General features: G+C 40.3%; 3 protein-coding genes across 8 annotated transcripts in view; 1 reads left to right on the top strand and 2 right to left on the bottom strand.

Annotated features, from left to right (window-relative positions):
• Positions 1-5,393, bottom strand: part of RUFY3 (RUN and FYVE domain containing 3) — a 75,196-nt gene extending 69,803 nt beyond the window's left edge. For all 4 annotated transcript variants that reach the window (XM_026510009.4, XM_026510012.4, XM_044388205.3 and 1 more), the window contains exon 1: positions 4,948-5,393. In XM_026510009.4, the coding sequence (XP_026365794.2) occupies positions 4,948-5,296 (349 nt within the window). In that variant the 5' untranslated portion in view covers positions 5,297-5,393. The remainder of the gene's footprint in view (positions 1-4,947) is intronic.
• Positions 5,394-5,670: 277 nt separating this feature from the next.
• The window catches only part of JCHAIN (joining chain of multimeric IgA and IgM), a 41,717-nt gene continuing 24,634 nt past the window's right edge, over positions 5,671-22,753 (top strand). The window contains exons 1-2 of one of the 3 annotated variants that reach the window (XM_044388207.3): positions 17,062-17,205; positions 17,978-18,031. The gene's annotated coding sequence lies outside the window, so the exon portion shown is untranslated. Of the gene's footprint in view, positions 5,979-17,061; positions 17,206-17,977; positions 18,032-22,753 lie in introns of those variants that run through there. The other 2 variants (XM_026510022.4, XM_044388208.3) reach the window with 2 other exon arrangements.
• Positions 15,203-16,960, bottom strand: UTP3 (UTP3 small subunit processome component). Its single transcript, XM_057309831.1, has one exon. The coding sequence runs from the start codon at positions 16,686-16,688 to the stop codon at positions 15,267-15,269; it is 1,422 nt and encodes a 473-aa protein (XP_057165814.1). The 5' UTR covers positions 16,689-16,960; the 3' UTR covers positions 15,203-15,266.

Genomic DNA, 22,753 nt, shown 5'->3' with positions numbered 1-22,753 from the left:
TTACAATAATTAGGTAAGTTACTTAAGAGATACTGAATCAAATATTCTGATGAAAAACACATTGTATCCACCTACTTATATGAATTCTATATGGACTACTCCACCTTCCCATTTTTTTCTTTTCAGTTTTCATTGTTAAGAGACTAGTTTTATGTATTGGCACTTCTAGCTATTGGAAATTTTAAGAAACAAAAAAATCGGTTATTATTGATACATGTGAACTTTTTAGCTCTCTGCATGGCACATAAAAATATTCCACAAATGGCAGCCACTAAGTACTACTATTATCTTACTACACATACTCTTTATTTAGAATTGTTTGGGTTATAGAACTTTAGTAAAACTTCTTTCATCTAATGGAGAGACTTTTAGGATCCTCTAGTATCCAGAATGAAGCTAAGGTCAGAAATAAGAAAAAAGAAAATTCTGTCTATAAAGAATCAACCTCTGATTATCAAGAGGGGAACAGTCAAAACAAAGTCTCAAAGATAACCTCTAATATTCTGATATCGTTGCTTTGTCAGAGTGTGCTCTGACTTTTTGATAATGCCAGGCCAGAAGAGCAAACAAAAGAAAGGAGACAGGAGAGAAGGGGAGAAACTGGCTGGGAAGACAAGCTGTGATAGTTCAGGCAGCAGTGGTGATAAAAGCCAGACTCGGAAGGGGAAGCAGCAGACAGGTTATTGTAGCCACAGGACAGCGGAAATGGGGGCATGACCCAGCTCTCCCCACCTCAGCTCAGGTCACTGTGTGGAAGGACCCACCTGCATTTAGGTATTTAGATACTCCTGAGTTCTAAACTCCAGTTGTCTGGTAGTCACTAACCTACAATAAATACTGTCCAAAGATGCTACATTTCTGAAGGTATTTTTTTTTAATGGGTGTTTATATGAGTATTTAACAAAATAGCATTAAGTGGATCAGACAGTAATTCTTAACGCAGGTTAAAGCTTTCTTAACACAGCTGGAAAAGAGCTGAAGGTTTGTGAATCACAGCATTGTAAACTGAGACACTGCTCTATGTTAATTATACCAAAAAGTTGTCTTTAAAAAAGTCACAACTCAATCTATCATTCTAAAATCTAGCATAAAGACGAATGCTCAAAATGTTGGGGTTCTGATGATTCGGTCCTACCCCTCAGTTTGAGCAGATGCCTCTACATTTACAAAATAGAATCAAGTATTTTTGTCTTTTCTAAATTAAAAAAAAAAACTTGCAGCAGATGAACTGATTAATGTGTACTCAACAGCTGATCAGGCATAATGCTTTCTGGAATACTACTAATTGATGAAAAAAAAAGAAAGATACAAAAAACAGAAATGTCCATGGAGGATAAATTAAGATCAATGAATACATATATATATACACACACACAATATTATATATACATGCACACGTACATCTGTATTTTTATATTGTGTGTATGTGTATAAACCAGACATAAAACTATTTTTCTTCCCTTACTCATTCCTGCATTTACACATAAATGAGAAAGTTCCTTCCCCAAATCATGGATTCTTAAAGTACATGTGTGAGAAAGTGCATCTGTGAATGTTTCCAGAAGCCGCATTCTCTGCACTTTCCTGGGCCCAACCAAGGTATTCACTGATAGGTATACTCAACTTCAAAGTGAGTGGTCAGAGTAATGCTGTCAGGCCTTCCCACTTTTTTTTTCTTCTTTCTATTCTTCTCCTAGCCCCTTCCACCACCGCAAAACAGCACATACAAATATTGAAAGAAAGCTGCTTCTTTGTTGAGTGGGACCTTTTTTTTGGGTACACTGCTGTAATTAAAAAAGACAAGGGCAGAGATGTAAGTTATTTGTATGTCACTGTCACTGTCACGTGTCACATCAATGTTTCCTATAGCTCTGGGAGTTGGAAGAAGAAATGGGTAGCTGTCAATAGAAACTGCTTATAACTATGTACACAGCAGGAGTGCCTCTTCCCTCCAACACCAAGGAGCCATCTCTGACTCATCCTGTCCATCCACAAGAAGACTTCAAAACTTAGGATGGAAAAGGAAGGCATTAAAAGTATTGCACCATGGCAATGAAAGAAGCTCCTTCATATACGGTTTATGAAAAATTGGTGTGGAAGGTCCCACACAAGGGAGAAATGGCCTCATAAAATATGAATACATACATGTTGCCCCCCCCCCAAGAGGAACGTGCACTTTGTATTCAATGTATTCTTGTATGGCAAACATTTAAGCAATGAGAAAATCTATGTGTTACTTGTAATTTTTATAAATCAAGTACTTTTTAAAAAGCATGGAGATTTAAAAGCTAGAAGCATAAAAATTTAGCAGATTAGCATTCCAAGACTCAGAAAGGGACATGATCCAACAAGCCACATCAGAAGCCTTCTTTCATATTGGTTTAAGCATGCTGAATATTTTATGGCCATTATATCCAGCAGGATTTTACACCGCAACAGTACACATCATGCACCCTGAAAAGTTTAGGCTACTTCTCCTGTACACATCTTTGCTATTCTTTGCTACTCTTATTAGTGCCATTCAAAACAAAGCTTCTGAATTCAAATGTAAAGGTTAATTTTTAAAATCTCTGAATAAAGATTTCTAAAATAAAAAGATGACACTGACTTAATATACAATACCTCAAAGTTATTATGTATTATGTACTTTTGGCAAATACATTAGCAAGAGTTAAAAACTGGGTGTTGAGGAGGCAAAAAATATTCACTGGCTGTTGACTCTGAATGCAAGTCCTGTCCTGGTAACTGAAATGAGAAATCTTTTTAAAACTGTTTTGTCTAAGCTTGCTCAAGTCAACAGCCAGGAGACCCAGAGTTCTGACACCCAAGTGCATCACAGAGAGTAATACTGCACTGACCACAAAGAAATGTTGTAATTAATATACAGAGTATTCCCTTTTCCAAGTATGCATGTATTCGGAAGTACATATAAAATAACAAGGTAAAAATAAAAACTCAGAACAAGAACTACTTTAATACATCTACTATTATTGTAAGGTAGAGACTAAGAGATCACAGGTATGAAACCTCAGCTTTAAGTCTTCCATTCCTTTTTTTTTTTTTTTTAAAGATTTTATTTATTTATTTGACACAGAGACAGCCAGTGACAGAGAGACAAGCAGGGGGAGTGGGAGAGGAAGAAGCAGGTTCCCAGCAGAGGAGCCTGATGTGGGGCTTGATCCCAGAACGCTGGGACCACACCCTGAGCCGAAGGCAGACGCTTAACGACTGAGCCACCCAGGCGCCCCTAAGTCTTCCATTCCTGATCTTGATTATGCTGAGGCCATATTTTCTAACAATACTTTAAAAACATAAAGCCAACCCTTAATAGGAGGAAGAATCAAATAAATTAATCTAAATTCAGATAATCGCCCCAAATGACACTGGCCAACAGTTGAAATTTTCTTCTGTCAAACTTCGTACCACAACAGTTAAGAGTTACAAAGAATTGATAGGAGTGTCTTCACTCTATAATAATGTGGTTAATAGGTAGATTACACAGAAATAAAATTTTAATGAGAAAAAAGAGGCTATGTTTTAAGAACAAACTAGAAAGCAGGTTCCTTAGAAAATGGATAAAGTACTGTTGTGAATATTCTTATCTCTACCTCCTCTGCTTATTAAAGGATTAATTTCTACCTTGATTAGAAACTCCCATCTGGAAATTAGCACAGACCACTCCAACACACAAACTACGGATTCACTAAGACTGTTAGTGGTCAGTGTTGGCCCTCTTTCTAGATAATACAGAAAAGGAGACACTGGACTACTACCTTCCCCTGAATCCAACGGCCCCTAAGCTAGAACCATCCACCAGTTTCCAAAGTCTGGGGTTTACTTAAAGAGCACGGGCTTGGTAGGCAAGGAATCTGGGTCAACTTCATTCCTTCTCTAAGGCTCTTACTTGGGACAGATCATTTAATAATACTGATCCTTAGCTTTATCTGAAAACGTGGCATCATATGTCTCAGAGATGTGAGGATTAACTCTGATAATCACAGCACATGCACACAAAATATTCAACTAATGTTAATCTCACAGGGGATGGATCACGGGGCTAGAAAAGGCAAAGTCAGTATTTCTTGGTTGTGTAGAGCAGCTAAAAGGTTTGCTGCGGTGATAAAGAAATCTCTAGCTCTATATCTAGGAAAGAGAGATTCCCTCATCCCCTCAAGCAAGTTTCTCCCCCTTTTCAGAACTCATACAGCAAAGTATTTGCCATTTATAGCTCGCCTTGTATCTTCAGCCACATTTTCATACTGTAAGACCCTGTCTTGTTAAACCAGATTTAACACTTCTCCCAGTCTTTTTATACACACTGCCTACTCCAGGGCCCCGCTCATGGCAAGCAGCAATAAACATCTGTTGACTGATACCGCACAAAGTGCGGTCCGCTGCAATCACGCGGCTCCCGCATCACTGCTATTAAAAGGTGGAGGCCTCTTCCTGCCAAACGCTACCATCTCGGGAGGGGCCCTTCCAAAGCCACACATTCCCTTCTCGTCATCTCGGGCACTGTTCCTGATTTCTCCTCTCAATCCGGGGAACGCATCTATGATATCTACGGATGTGGCGTGAACGCTCGTAAAAATTTTAGTGGTACAACTGAGGCCGCGCGGGCGGCGGCGACGCAGCAGCCACACCTACTCCGCGGCCGCGGCGCCGGGAGCCCGCAGAAAGCGGGCCAACCGGGCTGCCGGGTCTCTGGGCGCCGCCCCCTCCTCGGCTCCTCCGGGGAAGGCTCCCAACCTGGGACCGGGGGCTGGGACCCGGCAAGCACGTGGGAGGCTGGCGAGGACGAGCGCCCGGCCCGGGAGGGGAGGCCGGGCGGGAGCCCGCGGCCTGGGGAGACTCGGAGGTAAACAGTCCGGCGCCCGGACCGCGGCAGTTCCCCCTCACCCCCCCGCACCCTTCTCGGCCGAGTCCCCTCTTCCCGCCGCCACTCACGGTGCTTGCCGCCGCCGCCGCCGCCGCTCGGGTAGCTCAGCAGCAGGAAGGGCAGCGGGGAGCCCGGCGACGGCGGGGTCCTCCAGGAGCGCTGTTGCTGCGGCGGCGGGCGCGCTGCGAAGCCGGCGCCTCCATCGCCCGGGTAGAGCAGGAAGAAGGGGGCGGCCACCGGCGAGCCGGGCTCCGATTGCCCGGCGGGGGAGGCCAGCGGCGGCCCCGCCTCGCCCTCTCGGTCCGCGCCCCCGGCTGGAGTGCGGCGCGGCTCCTCCGGCAGCTGCTCCCCGCCCCTCGCCGGCTCCTCGCTGCAACTTTCCGCGCCGGCGGTGGGCGGCGGCGAGGTCTCTGCCATGCTCGCTCCTTCCTTCGTCGCCACCTCCGACTCGCTCCCGGGCCCCGGCAGGGAAGCAGAGGATCAAGGCGGCGAGCCGCCGCCTCGTCGCGTCCGCGACGCCGCCGCCACCTTTCTCCTTGGCCGCGGGCCGGCGTCTGGGCTCCGCCGCGCCGTCTACAGCCCGCCCCGCCGGGGTCCGAGCCAGCTGGAGCGACGGCCCCGCCCGACGGCGCGGTCTCCCTACCGGCCGCCTCCACTCGTCGGCTCCTCCCGCCCCGGCCCCCAGCCGGCGGCGCGGCTCCCCTAGGGGGCGGCGTCCTCCTCTTCCCACTTCCCACCTTCCGCTTCCCCCCGCCGGCGTTGACCTCCCTCCCGACCCTAGGGGAGGAGACGGCGCCCGGGCCGCGTCCTTACCCGCCCCCGGCCCGGCCCTCTTAAGCCGTCAGGTGTGCTTGCCCCGCCCAGGGCTTGGAAGGTGGGAGACCTGGTGAGATAGCTAGCGTTTTTCTGTGTTGCCGCCTAACTTCAGCGGTAGCACCGAGGCACAAAGATCTGGGTGGGAGAAGAGGCGACAGCTAATTTTAAAAAGGAACCTCCCTCCCCCGGGGTATTAAACTGTACCATTTTCCTTTCACACACGAGAACTTCAACCATTGATTCACGGTTTTGATTCCCGAGCTTTTTATGTGAGAAACTAAAGGTGGGTGTCTTCCTTCTACCACCTCTTTTGTTCCCTGTCATGTGCGCCGTATAGAAATCTTGGATTTGCTTTGACTTCAACCCCCTGGTTTTTCTGGTGTTCTGGGTGCGCATGAGTGCATTTTAAGCTAAACAGATTAGAATTTCTACGGCAAGCGTCTATTATAGGTCGACAGTTTTCACTTTCATTGTGCTTGCGTCTTGCTAGTAATTGGCCGCTGTTGCTTTATTTTGAATGTTTGAATCAATGATTACTGATCCAGTAATTCCCATAAACGCTGCTTTCTCTAATAAGGACACTTTCCAGTTATTATCATTATTTCTGACGCTGGATTCTGTGAACGTGTCCCCGTATTTCCTAGCAGATTAGCTTTGCGTTCAGTTTGCAAAATGCTGGCATAGAATCCCTGTTGACTTATAATTAAAAATCACTGTTGCGTAACATTTTTGCCTACCTGCTTTTCCCTTTCTCTCGTCTCTCCTTCCGTAGAGGAAGTTATACTTCTCTAGGAAAATAAACCTTTTCATTGTTATTATTCTCTGAAAATCACTCTTGAAATTACAAGGAATGAACATGAAATTCGAATACTATCTTTCACCAAAACTTTTAAACAAAAAGTACTTTTTAAAAATGTTTAGGAGAAGCTAACTTCAAGGAGCCTGACAGTTTCTCAGTAGCTTTTCCGTTTCTGGCATTTCTCGAACCTGTTGATCCCAGCACTGCTGCCTACTTGAGTAAGTTATTTGTCCTCTGAGCCAGGATTCCTCTTTTGTAAAAATTATTATTATAATACTTACTCATAGAGATGTTGTGGGGATTAAATAAGAAATACGGGTGAAGCCTTTAAGACAAGATCTGGCATAGGATAAACTATTATTAGCTATATTTTATCACTGTGGCAAAACAGCATATAACTTACGGTAATAAAAAACTGAGGGGGAAAAACCTTTTTCATCGTTATCTTTAGTATTTGGGGAGATTGTTGGGTCTTTTCATTTCAGTCTTGGTGAGGGTGAGAATCTTGACTGAAAACATGTTTTCCTTTTAGGAAATACAAACTGTAAAATACCTTGAAGAGAAATACTAAGATTCCAGGTGTATTAAATGGTTTTAAGGTCCATCCTTAACTGGATCTTTTACCTTGTTTTTTGCATGCAGAAAATTTTAGGTGTCATTATAGCTCCTTCACAGAGATGTTTTGCAATGTTTCAGTAAAGAATTTGACAAGAAAACTCCACTGAAGGTAGAAGAAAAGAGCAGAGTTCTCACAAATCACAATCAGCCAAGGAAGTCACGGAATTAAAGTACAAAATGTTATCTAGTCCAAATTGCCAGCTTTCTCCACTCTCGTTAACCAAGATCCCTATAGGTATTAGAAACGTCAACATGCTGTGGAATCTTGCAGTGTAATTGTTTTTGTGTGTGTGCCTTTCTGCGTTTAAAAGCAGTTATACTTATGTTTTATGCCATTAATTAAGTGGCAGTGTAATGAATATAGAAAACCAGCTGAAATATTAGTTCTTTAAAATTTATAGGTAAGGCTATTTATGAGCCTTTTCTTAAAGGCGGTACTCCAAGTTCCTAGTTGCTTATGCTTTTAGCTTTTGGATCAATAATATGATCACAGCTCTGCATAAGCTTCAGTGCAATAAGGGTTGATTCAACTGCTACACACATTTAAGTAAGCCAAGATTATAAAAACAAGCCTAAACATGTTGCTTCTTGAAAATTCACAGAACATCTTACCATACTGTTTTAAAGTGACAAAATCCAAGCAACTGTAAGAATCAAGCTTTATTAATTTTCTTATGAAATAAGCAAGAGATGCTTTTCAACTTATCTTCATTTTGTTTTTAGTTGTCCATCTTCGGTTTTTTGAGATCCTTTGGTGATCTCAAGAATAGACCCATGACAAAACTTTTTGGAGATCAAGGTCATGGATGTCCTTTTAGCATAAGCCTTTTAGAGCTGTGGTGAGCGAAAAAATACTGCTTGGGAATGGTTGGAATGGTTGTTGGGTTTTTTTTCTTTTTCAGTGTAGTGTATAGGCTTATTATGATTCTAAGATAATGGTTTTCTATGCCCCTGACTGGCTCAGTCCGAAGAGCGGGCAACTCATGATCTCAGGGTCATGAGTTCAAGCCCTATATTGAATGTAGAGATTACTTAAACAAATAAAACTTAAATAAATAAGGGTGCCAGGATCATGACCTGAGCCGAAGGCAGGCACTTAACGACTGAGCCACCCAGGCACCCCTTCAGCAATATATTTAACCGAGGTCAAACAATGGCAGTTTTCTTTGGGTAGAAGAAATATAGATGTACTTTTCCATTTTTCCACTTTCCTGTATTTGCAAATAGTCTATGATGAAGGCATTACCTTTATAATAGAAAATAAAACATGTTGAGGGATGATTTTGATTAGTAGTTTGATAATTATATCTTTTTTATGAAGTTATACTAACAGCAAAGAGTAAAGTGGTGTTCCTTGTGTTTCCTGTGGAGAAGTTGAGTTCGACAGGCTTATGCTAGAGAAGCTTATAATGTTTTTTGTCAGCTTGGAATTTTCATATCTCTGTAGTGTTGCTGAAACTATTTGGTTGTTGGGTTTTCTGACCTTCTGTGACTTTATTCACTGTTTGTTCCACTTCTTATGCATTCATCAAATTCTCTTTTAAATTTCTGTCAAATCTGTTGCTTAATTTGTTTTCTCTGCTTTAATTGAAATCTTTTCTTGCCTGTATTATTGCAAATGACTTCTAGCTGGTTTTTCTGCCTCTATTTTTAATCTATTCCGATTCCATTGCTCTACAGCAGTTAGAATGAGTAATTAACTTATTTCAAGGTTGATCTAATTATGTTGCATAGATTCTTAAAAAACCTTACCTGTCTTCTCCATATCTGGGATACAATCTAACGTCTTTCATGATCTAACCCCTCCCTACCTTTCCAATATTATCTTCCAACCTTGTTTCACCCTTGTTGCCTTTGGATAAACTTTTTTTTTTTTTATGATTTTGTTTAGTTATTTGAGAGAGAGAGAACACGAGCAGGGGGAGGGGCAGAGGCAGAGGGAAAAGCAGACTTCCCACTGAGCAGGGAGCCCGCAGCAGGGATCCCAGGACCCTGGAATCGTGACCAGAGCCAAAGGCAGACCCTTAACCACTTAATTGACTGAGCCACCCAGGCGTCCCTTGATAAACTTTAAAATGTTTGGCATTTCCCATATTGCCACACTCACTCTTCCTCCAAGTTTCTACTCAAATAGAACTCCTCTGCCTTCCTTATGTAAGAGATACATGCCTCTTTTGAGTTCCCATAGCATCCTAACTAAGCAGTTAATCGCTCCATCTGCAACATGTCTATCTCTTTCACCAGTGTGTCTACTCCCAAAGTTGACATCTTTGAGTTTCTGCTTTTTACAATACACAACAGATTTACTCCTCTAGTAGTTCTCAGAAATCCTTTTCCTCTTTCTAAAATCTATCAAAAATCTGTGCCATTGGGACCCTGAATAAAGGTGATTGAGAAAAGTTGGACTGAGGTGAAGTTTAAGGAATAAACTTATTTATTTGGCCTTAATTTCCCTTTATGTATAGGTTTGAATGTGGTGTAAATTAGAAATGTAAGTTCAGTTGACCCTTGACAATATGGGTTTGAACTGCGCGGGTACTCTTCTATGTGGATTTTTTCCAATAAATACAGTCCAGCTTGGTAAATGTGTTTTCCATATGATTTTCTTAATAACATTTTTTCTCTAGCTTACTTTATTGTAAGAGTACAGTATATAATGCATATAACATAAAAATACGTGTTAATTTGTTTATATTATCAGTAAAGCCTCTGGTCAAGAGTAGGCTATTAAGTTTTTGGGGAGTCAAAAATGATACGGGATTTTCACCTGCGGGGGGGGGGTATTGGCGTCCTTAATCCCCATATTGTTCAAGTGTCAACTGTATGTCTAAAAGAGCTCATTTAATAAGTATAAAAGAATTATGAGTGCTAATAAAGTTCTGTTTAGTCATCTTATTTTGGATAATCCCCTCTCTCACCCATCGTAAGATGATCTCCTAGTATATGTATTAGGATAGGCCATATAAAGCAATGCTTAAGGGTAAATAAAAGGAACAGTCCTCTAGTGTAAAGTTTCCTGGGGCCCAAGGACTCCTGGCGTCAGAGTCCAGAAACTCACTCGTGGTATGTAAAATGTGATTAAGCCTAGGTTACTGTTCTGGGGGGAAGGTTCATTGCTTTCAACAGATTCTCATGGGATTACCTTTGAGGTTTTGTAGTCCCATGTTAATACCACATCATATTTCATTCTTGTAATTAATTTCATTCATGTCTCTGTTATTGGCTAAGAGAAACCTAAAGCCAGTGTGCCCAGGGCAGTGTTTCCCAAAGTGTATTCTATAGATTATCTGGATCAGCATCATCTGAGGTGCCTGTTAAAAATACAGGTCCCTGAATTAACACCAGGCCAGCTAAATCTGAATCTGGGATGGTAGGGCACAGAAATCTGCTTTTTAAATTTACCACCTCATCCTTAGGCACTCTGGTTTGTAAAGCACTATAAGAGAACCAAGGAGAAATTTAACTCTTGCAAGTAGAGTTATTTTTTTTAAATGGATTAATAGTAAAAAAATAAAAAAATTAATATTAACTAACACTAAGCACTTACCTGCCGGGTGCTGTTCTAAATGGATATTATATGGTTTAACTATTTAAATGGCTATAACATCATACATTATTCAATGTGAGGAAGTTGGGACACAGATTAGGTAGGTCAAAGACACACTGTAAGTGGTGACACTGGATTTAAACTGGCTCTAGAGGTCAAACACTTAATTGCTGCCCTATATTTTTCTCTTAAGGCAGACCATTTTATTCATTTCCTCCGGGTTTTTTTTTTTTTGTTATTGTTGTTTTGTTTATAGTTTTAAAAATGTGGATTCTTAATATTTACTATCATTTAAAGCTTCACTTTGAAGCAAATGTAAAATCATTTTTTCTTCTTCAAAAATGTATTGCTGAAGGAATCCAGAAAACATCTGGAATGTGTAGCTGAAGTAACTACATTAAATTGAAAATTTGATACTGAGAAAATATACTTCAAGCAAAATTTAAAACATACATGTTAACATTTGTTGATTTGGGTGGTGTTAAATTTATTATCCCGTTTCTGTGTTTAAATGTTTAATGGCATAATGCAAATGTGTTAAAAAGAGTCACTATCTAAAAGAATTTTTAAACTCTGATTTATTACCTGAAGTAAGATTTAGTTTGAATGATTTGGAACTCTAGTTGAATCCTACATGATTTTTTTGGGATCATTTAATATTCGGACAGTGTTACATGTTCTTCATTGTGATCTGAGATGTAAATTATACTGACCTTCACTTTTCTGGAATTATTTTGGTAATGTTAACTTATATTACTGTAACATATTAACTTAAAATTCTTTTACTTCAGACAAGCAAGGAATAAGCAATTCTAGCATTCTTCAGAGATTTAATTTCTTTTGTGTCGGATATGTGAATAGAATTATTCAAGTTATCTAAGCTATTTTTAAGACCACAAAAAGTAATTTCCCAGGTGCCAAAAGCTTTGACCATTAAGGTAGTTTTAGAGCTCGGATAAGCAAATAAATTTATTTCTACACACACACACACACAAAGGGATACATTAATTTATTTAATTCCTTCATAAGAATATAGGTAAGAAACTGTGGCTTAGAGAACCTGACTACTCAAAGCTAGTCAGCCAGCTAGTGGTAGAGTAAATCACTGGATCACTAATTTGGTATTTTCCTGTACTTTAATTTTTAATATTTTTATTTTCAATAGTTACCCATAGCTTAACATGCTGACATAAAACTAACAGGTTGTTGATTTGTATTGATGCTGGAAACCAGTAATCTATTTTATTGTAACTGTTAACCCATGACACTCCCGAGTTCACAAAGTGAGTCACTACGGTAAGCGATCCCATTGAGTAATTATTCCCATGTTAGGATGGTACCCAGCACCTATCAGTGCCCTTTAAATGTTAAGTATATAGAAAATTTGGAGGATGTAACTATCATATCCACCAGTTTCTTTGTTACTTCATTAACTATCAGTTCACATCAAGCAAGGCCAATTTTTACATTTGTAATTAGGATAGCACCATCTATATCCTAGCTATTCCAGAATGAATTTATGTTTACAATGTGTTGTAAGGTCTTTGGAGGAATATTTGGTATATTTGGAGGACTATTTAACAGGCATAATTTTTTCCACTTTCCTAAACGGAAGGCTCTTCCTTTAAAACATTTTTCCCTCACCATGACTTTATACATCTGGCAGGGATTTGACATAGAACATCAAATATTTTTAACCTGTAACTTCATTTCCTTGCTTTTTGTCTTGTGCCAGGTGTTCTGTATTCCTTCCTGTGCTCACCCAATGCTCCCCTCTCCTTTCAAACTTAGGATATTGATTTCTCAATCATTTTTACATATGACTACACTTTATTCTCTATGTTCCTATATTAGCTACAATTTTGGGGCACCTGTGTGCTGAGATGCATTATCACAACCCTGTAGTAAGAGCCAACACTTACTAGGTGATTACTGTGTAATAGGTATTGTTCTAAGCGCTTTGCTTTATTAATTTAATATTAATCCTCGTAAAAACTCTATGAAGCAGGTACTGCTAGTAATACTCCCAGTTTAGATGAAAAAAGTAAGGAACAGTCAGATGTACCCAAAGTCATAGACTAAGGGATGGAAATGGGTTACAAACCTGGGTAGTCTAGTCTGCCCTCAAATTGGGAAAACTGTTTTACACCTGTTTCCTTTACACTACTACTACACTCACCATACTTCTAATACCAGATGTGAGCAACCCCCCACCCCAAAGCAATTCTGTGACACCTGTTGGGTATTACACAATTTAACTCAATTCTGATATTCTCTATCTGGATAGTTCAGGTTGTTACCTGTGCTTCTGACCCCGTTACCTCCTCACAACCCCCTCCCTGGGTCCAATTAATTTGCTAGAGTGACTCACAGAACTCATGCAAACACTTACTTAACGTTTATCACCTTATTAAAGGATATGAGTATACAGATGAACAGTCAGATGAAGAGATGCATAGGGTGAGGTGTGGGAGGGTGCCAAGCACAGAGGGTACTGTCCCCGTGGAGTTGGAATGCATCACCCTGTCAGTGTGGATGCAATCACTAATCTGGAAGATCCCTGCACCTCATACTATTGGGATTTTATGAAGGCTTTCTCACATAAGTGTAATCAATCATTAATTCCATTTCCAGCCTCTCTCCCCTCTGTTGAATGGGGGGTGGGGCTGAAAATTTGAAGCTTTTAATTATGGCTTGATCTTTCTGGGGACCAGCCCCCATCCCAGAGCAAAGCAGGAGCCCACCCACAGTCACCTCATTAGAAAAAAAAAATGTTCCTAGTGCTCTAATCACTTAGGAATTAACGAGGGTTTAGGAGTTCTGTGCCAAGAATTGGGAGCAGAGCCAAAGCACATATTTCCTATTATCTCAGAGCTCTTAACCATTGTTACATCACTTCTCCAAGGCAGGTATAGTTGTACCATACAGAAGAAAACAATGAGTTGGAAACCAAGTAATTAACTCAAAAGCACCCTAGGAAGTTAACTGCCAAACCTGTACTTTTCCTACCGTATCAGAAAAGGGAAGCCAGAAAGGCTGGATTAAATCCTGACTCTGCTACTTAATAGCTACATGACCCTGAAAGTTATTTTTGTGTCAGTTTCCTCATCTTTAAAATATGGCTAATAGGGGGCGCCTGAGTGGCTCAGTCGTTACGTGTCTGCCTTCGGCTCAGGGCGTGATCCTGGAGTTCTGGGATTGAGCCCCACATAGGGCTCTTCCGCTGGGAGCCTGCTTCTTCCTCTCCCACTCCCCCTGCTTGTGATCCCTCTCTTGCTGGCTGTCTCTGTCAAATAAATAAATAAAATCTTAAAGAAAAAATATGGCTAATAGAATTTACTGCACCAAAGTTGTGAGGAGTAAAGATGTTAAGTATACATAAAGTGCTTACAAAAGAACCTTAGCACTTACTATTACTTTATTTCCAACCTACCTCTTTATCAGAAAACAAAAGATAAAATAATTTGACATGTGTGCTGAGGAAAAAGCTTTAAGCCAGAGATCAAGTATGGCTCAAATCAAGCTGGTGTAGGTCCAAATCCCAAGCCTGTGTCCTTTATAAAGTTAACGACCTGGAATTTAAGCATCCTCATAAAGAGATACACAGAGAACAGTACCACACCTCACAAAGTTATTATAAAGATTAAATGAGGTGATGCACAACTGGTACAAGGCAATTGTTTAATAAATATTAACCACTGATCATCTCTGTATATCTAGCAGCTGGAGATATTTAATGAACAATAGCTAATGAACAGTGACATAGTACAACACCTTTTGTGCTTTCCTTCACAAGTCTGGTCATTTTCTTCCCTGGCATCATCCCAAATATTTTCAAGTTCACCATCTCAGCATCTCTCTCCTACTTTAAAGACCAGAATAACTAAAGAAACATGTAACTTTTTTTTACCACTTGAACTTGTCACTTACCTCGTAGTCATCCTACCAAATTTTCAGCAAATAGAGTGTACAAACAGCAACTGCTGCAGGTCACCAGTACAGTACTAAAAATGGAATTTTTACCTTACTTACCACATTAAGAACTATTAGAAAATGTTCACAATTAATGTGATTAAGGCATATCTTTTTCTACTTTTAACCAAAATTCCTCTTCATTCCTAACCTTTTACCACACCATGTACTAAATCTTTAAGTTGACATTAAACCAATTAATTACAAGTATCCTGCTCAAGAATAACACTTAGGTAAATGAAAATAATGTCAGAACTATTTTATAGGCCATCTTACAAATAAAATGATTCCAAAGGTGCTCTCTTCACAAGAAAAATTATAAAACTGTTCTAAGTTTGACAGTTGCTCCACAACCAGCTGTGAAACTTTCCTAGGCTACTACTTGACAGAACATTGGAGAACTTTTTTCAACACCATCTCTTTTACCAAGCACTTTTGCATTGCTCCCAAAATTCCTAGTATGACCTTAATATAAAGAACAACAACAACAAAACTAAGCAATAACCCGAATTTCCCTGTTGACAAGAATTTTTAAAATTTAAGGTCAGGTATTATATATCAATACAATCACTTCAAGAGTTAAAAATAAAAATTTATTGATCTAATATTATTGCCAAAAAAGCTAAGTGAAAACTTTATTTAAGCTTAATGCTCTTTTTAACTCCTGCACGAATGCCAGAGAGTTCACCAGTGTAACGTTGCTCTTCTCTACGAACCTCACGAACTTGGCCTCTTCTGCGAATTTTGGCTCTTCTGAACTTCTCCCGGTGTTTCACTCTAGGATTGCGATCAATCTTCTTTCTTCTAGGTGTAAGTCCTCTATTTTTAGCAATCTGGTAGGTAATGGCTCTCTTTGCATTTTGATCTTCAAGAGCCTGTTCTTCAATACTATTTTCTTCTTTCTTTCTTTTCAACTTTTGCTTGTCTTCTATCTCTTTATAGTATTTCAGTGCAGCTTCTTCATCAAGATCAGAATCATCAGAAATACCTGTAACAGCAGAGGCAGCAGCAGCAGTCTCTGAAACAGATTTTGGCTTGGCCTTGGTGGATTTCACTTTTGAATTCAGTTCTTTCTTTCCAGCATCATCTTTAAGTGTGAGTAGATGACGAATTTCAGAAGACAGCTTCTGATCTACAACTGACAGCTTGTTGATCAAATTTCGGTAGGTAACAAGCCTTTCTATGACAGGATGTCCATGTGCAGGGGCTCTCCTGGCTTTCAGGATCAAATAAAAGCTGATATTGGAGCAGTAGTTCAGATAGAGGTTGTACTTGGTTCTCAGGTATTGGCTTCCTTTTCCGGGTGGAATGATCCCTTGCTCCACCAACTGTAGCAATGGCTCCAGCTCATCCTTCACCTCTGTCAGCTTAACTTTCAGGTCTTCTATCAGTTCCAAGAGTTCTGGTGATTCTTTCCGCAGCATCTTCAGCTTCTCTTTCACTGAAACTTTCGCCAGATCCTTCACGACCCGGGTCTCAGCTTCATCTACTTGAGGTACTGGTTTTGCAAAGGCCTCTACCCAGGTCACCCCAAAATCATCCTCTTCCAGGGCTTGGGCGAGGCGTCGCTGAATTAGCTGCGCTTCCTCTTCCTCCTCCCTTTCCTCCTCCTCTACTTCTTGTTGACTTTGCCGGCTTCGGGACTTGGAACCGTAGTCTGTGTCATAGTAAAGTTTTTTCCTCTGACCCCACGACAAACTGGGATCCACAGATACCTCGGCCTCACTCTGCACAGAGCTCCCACCATCATCATCGTCATCCTCCGCACTCTCTCCATCTTCATCGTCCTCATCAGCAATATCTAGGGCTAGAACCTCTTCCTCCTCATCGCCATCCTCCTCCTCGTCCTCACTCTCCACCTCGCTCCAGCCTTTAGCCAAGGCAGCACGGGATCGGGCCTCATGGAAATCATCTACCTTATCTTGGTAGTAGCTGGAGTCCCCCGGCGAGGGTGGCAATTCTAAGTCGTCTTCATTTTCGTGCTCTGGGCCGGGACCTGCCTTGGCTCGCACAGCTGCCCACTTGGCCGCTCCGCGCCGCCGGGATCTCCCCACCATAACTCACGGTCTCAAGTTCTACACCGATGTCAGGCTTTCGGCCACCTCCGACCACTGCGAACCAGCCACGCGGTCCAGCAACACGCGTCTTTAAACAGCCACGCGCTCTCCTCCCAGAAAAGCTTGCAGGCGAATTGCTCCGCCGCAGGAGTTTCCACCTCCTTCCGGCCCCCAGAATCCTCTCCGTGTGGCGTGTGAACCAGGACTTCCGCTCCGTCCCGTAGGCTTTGTTACGTTAAGAGCACCTCCCTCTTCGCTTTTGCCCTTTAACGCGAATCGATTCCGGTGAATTAAAATCCTTCCGTGTAGGAACACTAGATATAGGAAGTTCCGTTCCGTAGAGCCCTTTGAGACCTCTGTTCTCTCGCGAGTCTGGGCGTGGCTGGGACACTTAATCGTGAGGGAATCGCGAGGCGAGGTCGCCGGGGCCGGTAGAGGGGGCTGTATCTCTACGCCTAGGAACGGCACGAGGGCTACCCAGTGAGCTGTACCGGGCGTTTACGACCGGGAGCCAAGTGTAGGTCTATAGGAACTCTCTAGTTACTGCAGTTGTTATATATCCTCTCTTCCCATCTGTCTGGAAGTTAAACGGGTTTTCTGTCCGCAGCGTCCAAATACTGCATTTCTGTGCACCATAACGTGAGGCCCGCACGGCGGTCGCTGGTATCGAGAATTCTGGCCGGTCCTCGGGGCGGCTGTTAACCCATCTCCAGCTCTGTGCCCCCAGGGCTCGGTGACTCTGCGGTGGTTTGTGACCCTGAGGGGACCCCCAGGGGTGTCGGTGTGCAAGCAGAGCCCGGCTCCAGGAGTTGACTCTTCCAGGAGCTCAAGTTGGCTGCAAAAGGCACCGCGACTTTTTAGTGGACAGTTCAATCTTCAAGATGTTTGGACATGACACTCTCACGGGAGGACCCCCCCCCCTTTAAAATTAATTATTCAACATTTATTAAGCTAGAGACAGTGCGTTATACTCTGGGAGAACAATGGTGGGCAAAAGCACACGCCGTTCCTCAATTAAGGAACTTGTCTAGCGAGGGACACGCGTTAATCAAATCACACAAAACGTGCCAAATTCTAATTGGGATAAGTACTGTGAACATTTCTCCCATGTAACCCAGCCTTCGGCTGCAGAAAACACTCGACGTGCCTTTTACATCGCTGCTTTTGTACACACCATCCCTCTTAAGGGCTTAGTACTCCTACCCAAACTTGGGAAATTTTTGCTGTATTGAAGAGAGCTTAAGCATTGCTTCTCTGATTTCTTTACTCGGTTCTTCTATATTACCTAGCAGATCTCTGCAAACACAGATATTGGAAGCACCCAGTACAGTGTCTGGCACAGAGTAAGTGTTCAAACAATATTTATTTAATTAATAAGTATTGAAATTACAGTATTTGATTACCTATCTCAGATGCTTCATAAAACTGAATGAATGATGCGTAAGGCTGCACACATTCCTAATTAGGGGCAATAATCTGGGCTGGAATGGATTTTAGGAATCAATAATTCTAACTACTTTCATTTTATACATGTGGAAACAGAGACTTGGGGAGGGAGATTACAGTAACATACCTGGCACAGAAACCAGGGACAGGGCTCCCACACCAGGCTTTCACACTGAGCTGTTAATCTGTCCTTTGCCTCTTCAGTGTAAATTAGTTTCAGACCTTTTCCAGAGGGTAGGTTTTGCTGGATGGATGCCAGAAATCAAGAGCATAAATTAAAATATTTGAAGGAGAGAGTGGTAATAGGGAAGAATTCATCAAACTTGTCTTTAGAAGTATTATTAAGGCTAGAAGTATGAAAGTACTGCCCTATAATCTTAGAATAATAGTTCAAGGTTTAAGTTTTCAGACATTACATATGATAGATTCAGAGTATCAATGACACCTTCAAATGTAGGGGGTTAGACTCTGAACTTTCAATATGATGCTAAAATTAAGGGTGACATACAATTTATTTGCAGAACAAATAATGTCATTTAGAAAAATCATACAAATTTTTAGAAAAGTCATATTTTGAACTAAATATCTTTAAAATGCTAGAAGTTATCTTAAGCATTTTAAAACCTTTATAAGACTTTAGAAAATACAATTTAATGAATTAAAAAGGTGTGGGTAAAAGTCCTATGTTCTGATGGTAATCACAGAATTAATATTTGAATGTAAATTTTAATAAATTTTATTATTAAACAAATATTAACTGCTTACTAACTGTAGCACCATACTACATGCTGTAGTAGATCCAAAGGTGAATTAGCCAGAGTCTCTTCCCTCAAAGAGTTTATAATCGGATACAAAAGAAGACATGCCTACAGATTACTAAAATACAAAGCAGTGTGTGATGTAAACCCATGCCGTGAGAAATCAGAGGAGTGAGAGATTGCCTCTAGATTGTTATTCTGAAGTATTGCTTCAAGTATGTTGCATCTAAGTAGGACTGTAATTATATCCTTGCTTTAAATATATTAAATTTTCATTATACATAAAAATTAAGTTTTATTTAGGCCCACAAATCCCAATTTTTCTGCTTAATTTTATTGAAAATTATTTGAGAATTAATGGCTATACTTCAGGACCAGAATGCGTATATTTTTATAGAGAAGTTAGAAAAATATTTTTGATATTTCTAATGGGAATGATCACGTTGCTCTAATACTATTTATGCTAAAGATTAAATTTCCTAAGTATTTAGAAAAGAGTTGCAATATCCAATATGTGTTGAGAGAGTGCTGTAGTCCAACATTCTCAGGTCTTTTTGATAACCATTCGGAAGCCAGTTTTTCAATTCCGGCAACTCCCATAGTCTGATCTTCCATGGCTTAATCTTAGAATTATTTGCCTTTTAGGTGAGGAAATTTTTTTTTCTCAAAAATCTGTATTTCTGAAAAGACAGCTTAATAGTTTTGTTATGAGCCTATGCCAATTAAAGTGAAAAACAGGGTTCCTGGGTGGCTCAGTCATTTATGCATCTGACTCCGTTTCAGCTCAGGTCATGATCTCAGGGTCATGAGATAGAGTCTCACGTGGGGCTTGTGCTCAGTGTGGTGTCTGCTTGTCCCTCTCCCTCTGCTTGTCCCTCTCCCTCTGCTTGTCCCTCTCCCTCTGCTTCTCCCCCCCCCACACTCTCTCTCTCTCAAATAAATAAATTTTAAAAATCTTAAAAAAAAATAAAGTGAAAAACAGCCCCCAGAGAAAATGAACAAATACTGAATAACATTTGACATTTAACCGTTATATTTGTGGCAACTATAATTTATCATCGACTTGAATATTTATTACATTATTGTGATGCCTGGCTTAGGTATTAGCAAACTACACGTAATGAGGGCCAACAGGTTTTTGTTTGTTTGGTTTTTTTTAGAACACCCTTTTGCCCTATTATAGGACCTTTGGGGGATTTTCTTAATGTGGAAGGTAGGGGTTTGTGAATGACAGACTAGATGATATTAGGATACTTTATTCCGAGCATGAATTCTGGGTGTTGAAGGTATTCTACCACCAAATTTGCTTAAATTGATCTCAATTATGGACTATGCAGCAATAGCAATAATAGTAGCAACAATAATAGCTAACATTGAGAGCAGTTACTATGTGCGAAGACTGTTATAAGCTCTTGACATTCAACTATATGTGGAAGGTACTATAATAATCTCTAGTGGAAGAAACTGAGATACATAGAACTTCAATGAGGTCATAAGGCTAGCAAGTACTAGAACTAGATTTGAACCCAGATAGTCTGGCTTCAGAATCCACACTGTACTATAGCTAACTATTTAACTAGTACTGGCTGTCAAATATTCCCTTTATAAATCTCATTTCCAGTCTCTGCTATATATTTGATTCAGAATCATCAGATATTTCCTCCTAGATTATCATTTCTATCATCCTACATCCTTGTTTAAAAACTTCCAATGGGGGCGCCTGGGTGGCACAGCGGTTAAGCGTCTGCCTTCGGCTCAGGGCGTGATCCCAGCGTTACGGGATCGAGCCCCACGTCAGGCTCCTCCACTATGAGCCTGCTTCTTCCTCTCCCACTCCCCCTGCTTGTGTTCCCTCTCTCGCTGGCTGTCTCTCTCTCTGTCGAATAAATAAAATCTTTAAAAATAAAATAAAATAAAATAAAAACTTCCAATGACTCTCAGTTACTATCAAGATAAAGTTCATAGCATATGGGACCCTCCCTCAGTTTTGCCAAAAAGTAACATTTCCAGCCATACCTTTGATCACTGCCCTACTAAAATGTTTTATTCTGACTTACGTGCTCTGCTACTCTATTTCCCACCACTAAATCTATGACCCTATTAAGTCTCGATCCATGTAGTCATTTTTTAATTCCCCAGAATCCAGGTCAGTACTTGAGTAAATATGTTTCTATACTCAGTGCCTGCATATCAAAATGGTAGCCTTTAACAATGAATTGCAGTGTCTTTCATGTTTCTCTAGTCATCAGTTTTTTTTTTAATTTAAAAGTAACATTTGAAATATGAAATATTTATGATATGGCTTTGTGTACTTCAGCTAATAGTTAACTGTGTTTTTACTTTTAATGCCAGTGTCACAGACTAGGTTGTGATGACTGAAGTTGTCAAAAGAAGTAGCTTGTTTGTTTGTTTGTTTTTAATGCTCAAAGTAGTAATGGTGAAAATAATTTTTATATGTTAGTAATACTGGGAAAACGCATCCTTGATGTTAATGCTACCAACTTCTTTAGATAGTTTGATATAATCACAGAAACTCCTTGAGCTATTTTTGGGTGCAGAAAAGAAAGAAGGATTATTTTTAACTGTAAAAAAGAAAATGGAAGAGATGAAATACAGTTGCCATCTGCTTTCATTTCTCTTAGAAACCACTTACCCTGAAACCAGTAGGTTGTAGATTCCTCTTACAGCTAAGGTCTGTATCTATTTAAAGACACACAAATCCTAAAAGTGATCCGGAAGTAAAATATAGAACTTGTACTGAAATATGGGATAAACATATGAACATGTCTAAGCTTTTAACTGACGATGACTTGGTTTGGAGGCCTCAATTACGAAATGAAGAATTTAATGACATTGCAACACCACTTCCCCTTCCGAACTCTAATATAACTAAATACAGCATAATTGTTTTCCAAACATTATTTTAGTCCTTTTTTATTTTTCTTTATCATGAGGATCTTTGTAGATACAATTATTTATATATTAGCTATTGATTCAATGAAAATTATAGCTTTCTTTGATGGTGAAGGTATCTGAAACATGGCTCAGATAAAATATTTTTCTGTAAGCCATTCCTGTTTCTCTGTAGAATAAAGGCCTTAGCTCTTAGCCTAATATTCAGGGTTTGCCTTTATCTGGCCCAAACTTGTTTTTCCAGCTACTTTCCTACTATTTTTCTTGAAGAATTCTACAGTCCAGCCAAACTAAAATACTCATTGTTTTTTTCTCTTTTTGAGATTTCTTTCTCTTGGCCTTTGCTTATGCTGCCCTCTATCTCAATTCTTAGATGGCCTTCAAGTCCTACCTAAAATCATATTTTTTCCAGGCTGTATTCTCTGATATGTTTCCTTCCATTAGCATCTGATAGCCCTTTAACTCCTCCTATGTTGGGATTTTAAAACATTTTCTCCATTGTGTTAAGAATATTTATGTACTTGTCTCATCTTTCCTCCCAGATATATCATTGTTAATCTCTAATCCTTACAATATCTAATACAATTACTGTTACTGTACATAGTAAGTACTGATAAATAGCTAATCAAATAATGAGAGTTAAATTGAGCTCTGTTAAATTTCAGTAAGGTGTTAGAAGTTATTAAAAACAACCTAAGAATTTAATAAGCTTCTGCAAATGGGACATTGATCTATATCTATTTGTGGTATTAAGAGGTAACTTAGACTCTATGCGAAGAGCAAAGGGAAACCATTGGAGGGTTTTAAATAGGGCAGAATTGATGGGAAGAGGTTAAGGTTATAGGTAGGATGTCTGTGCCAAGGTTGTTAGTCATTTAAGTGATGAATTTTAATGTCTAAACTAGGGCCCTGGGAATAAGGATATAAACAGTGGGCAGATTAAGAGCT

The sequence above is a fragment of the Ursus arctos genome, unplaced genomic scaffold (assembly GCF_023065955.2).
Source record: "Ursus arctos isolate Adak ecotype North America unplaced genomic scaffold, UrsArc2.0 scaffold_9, whole genome shotgun sequence".
Lineage (NCBI taxonomy): Eukaryota > Metazoa > Chordata > Mammalia > Carnivora > Ursidae > Ursus > Ursus arctos.
Note: the sequence above shows the minus strand (reverse complement) of the source record. Positions and strands in the feature narration are given on the sequence as shown.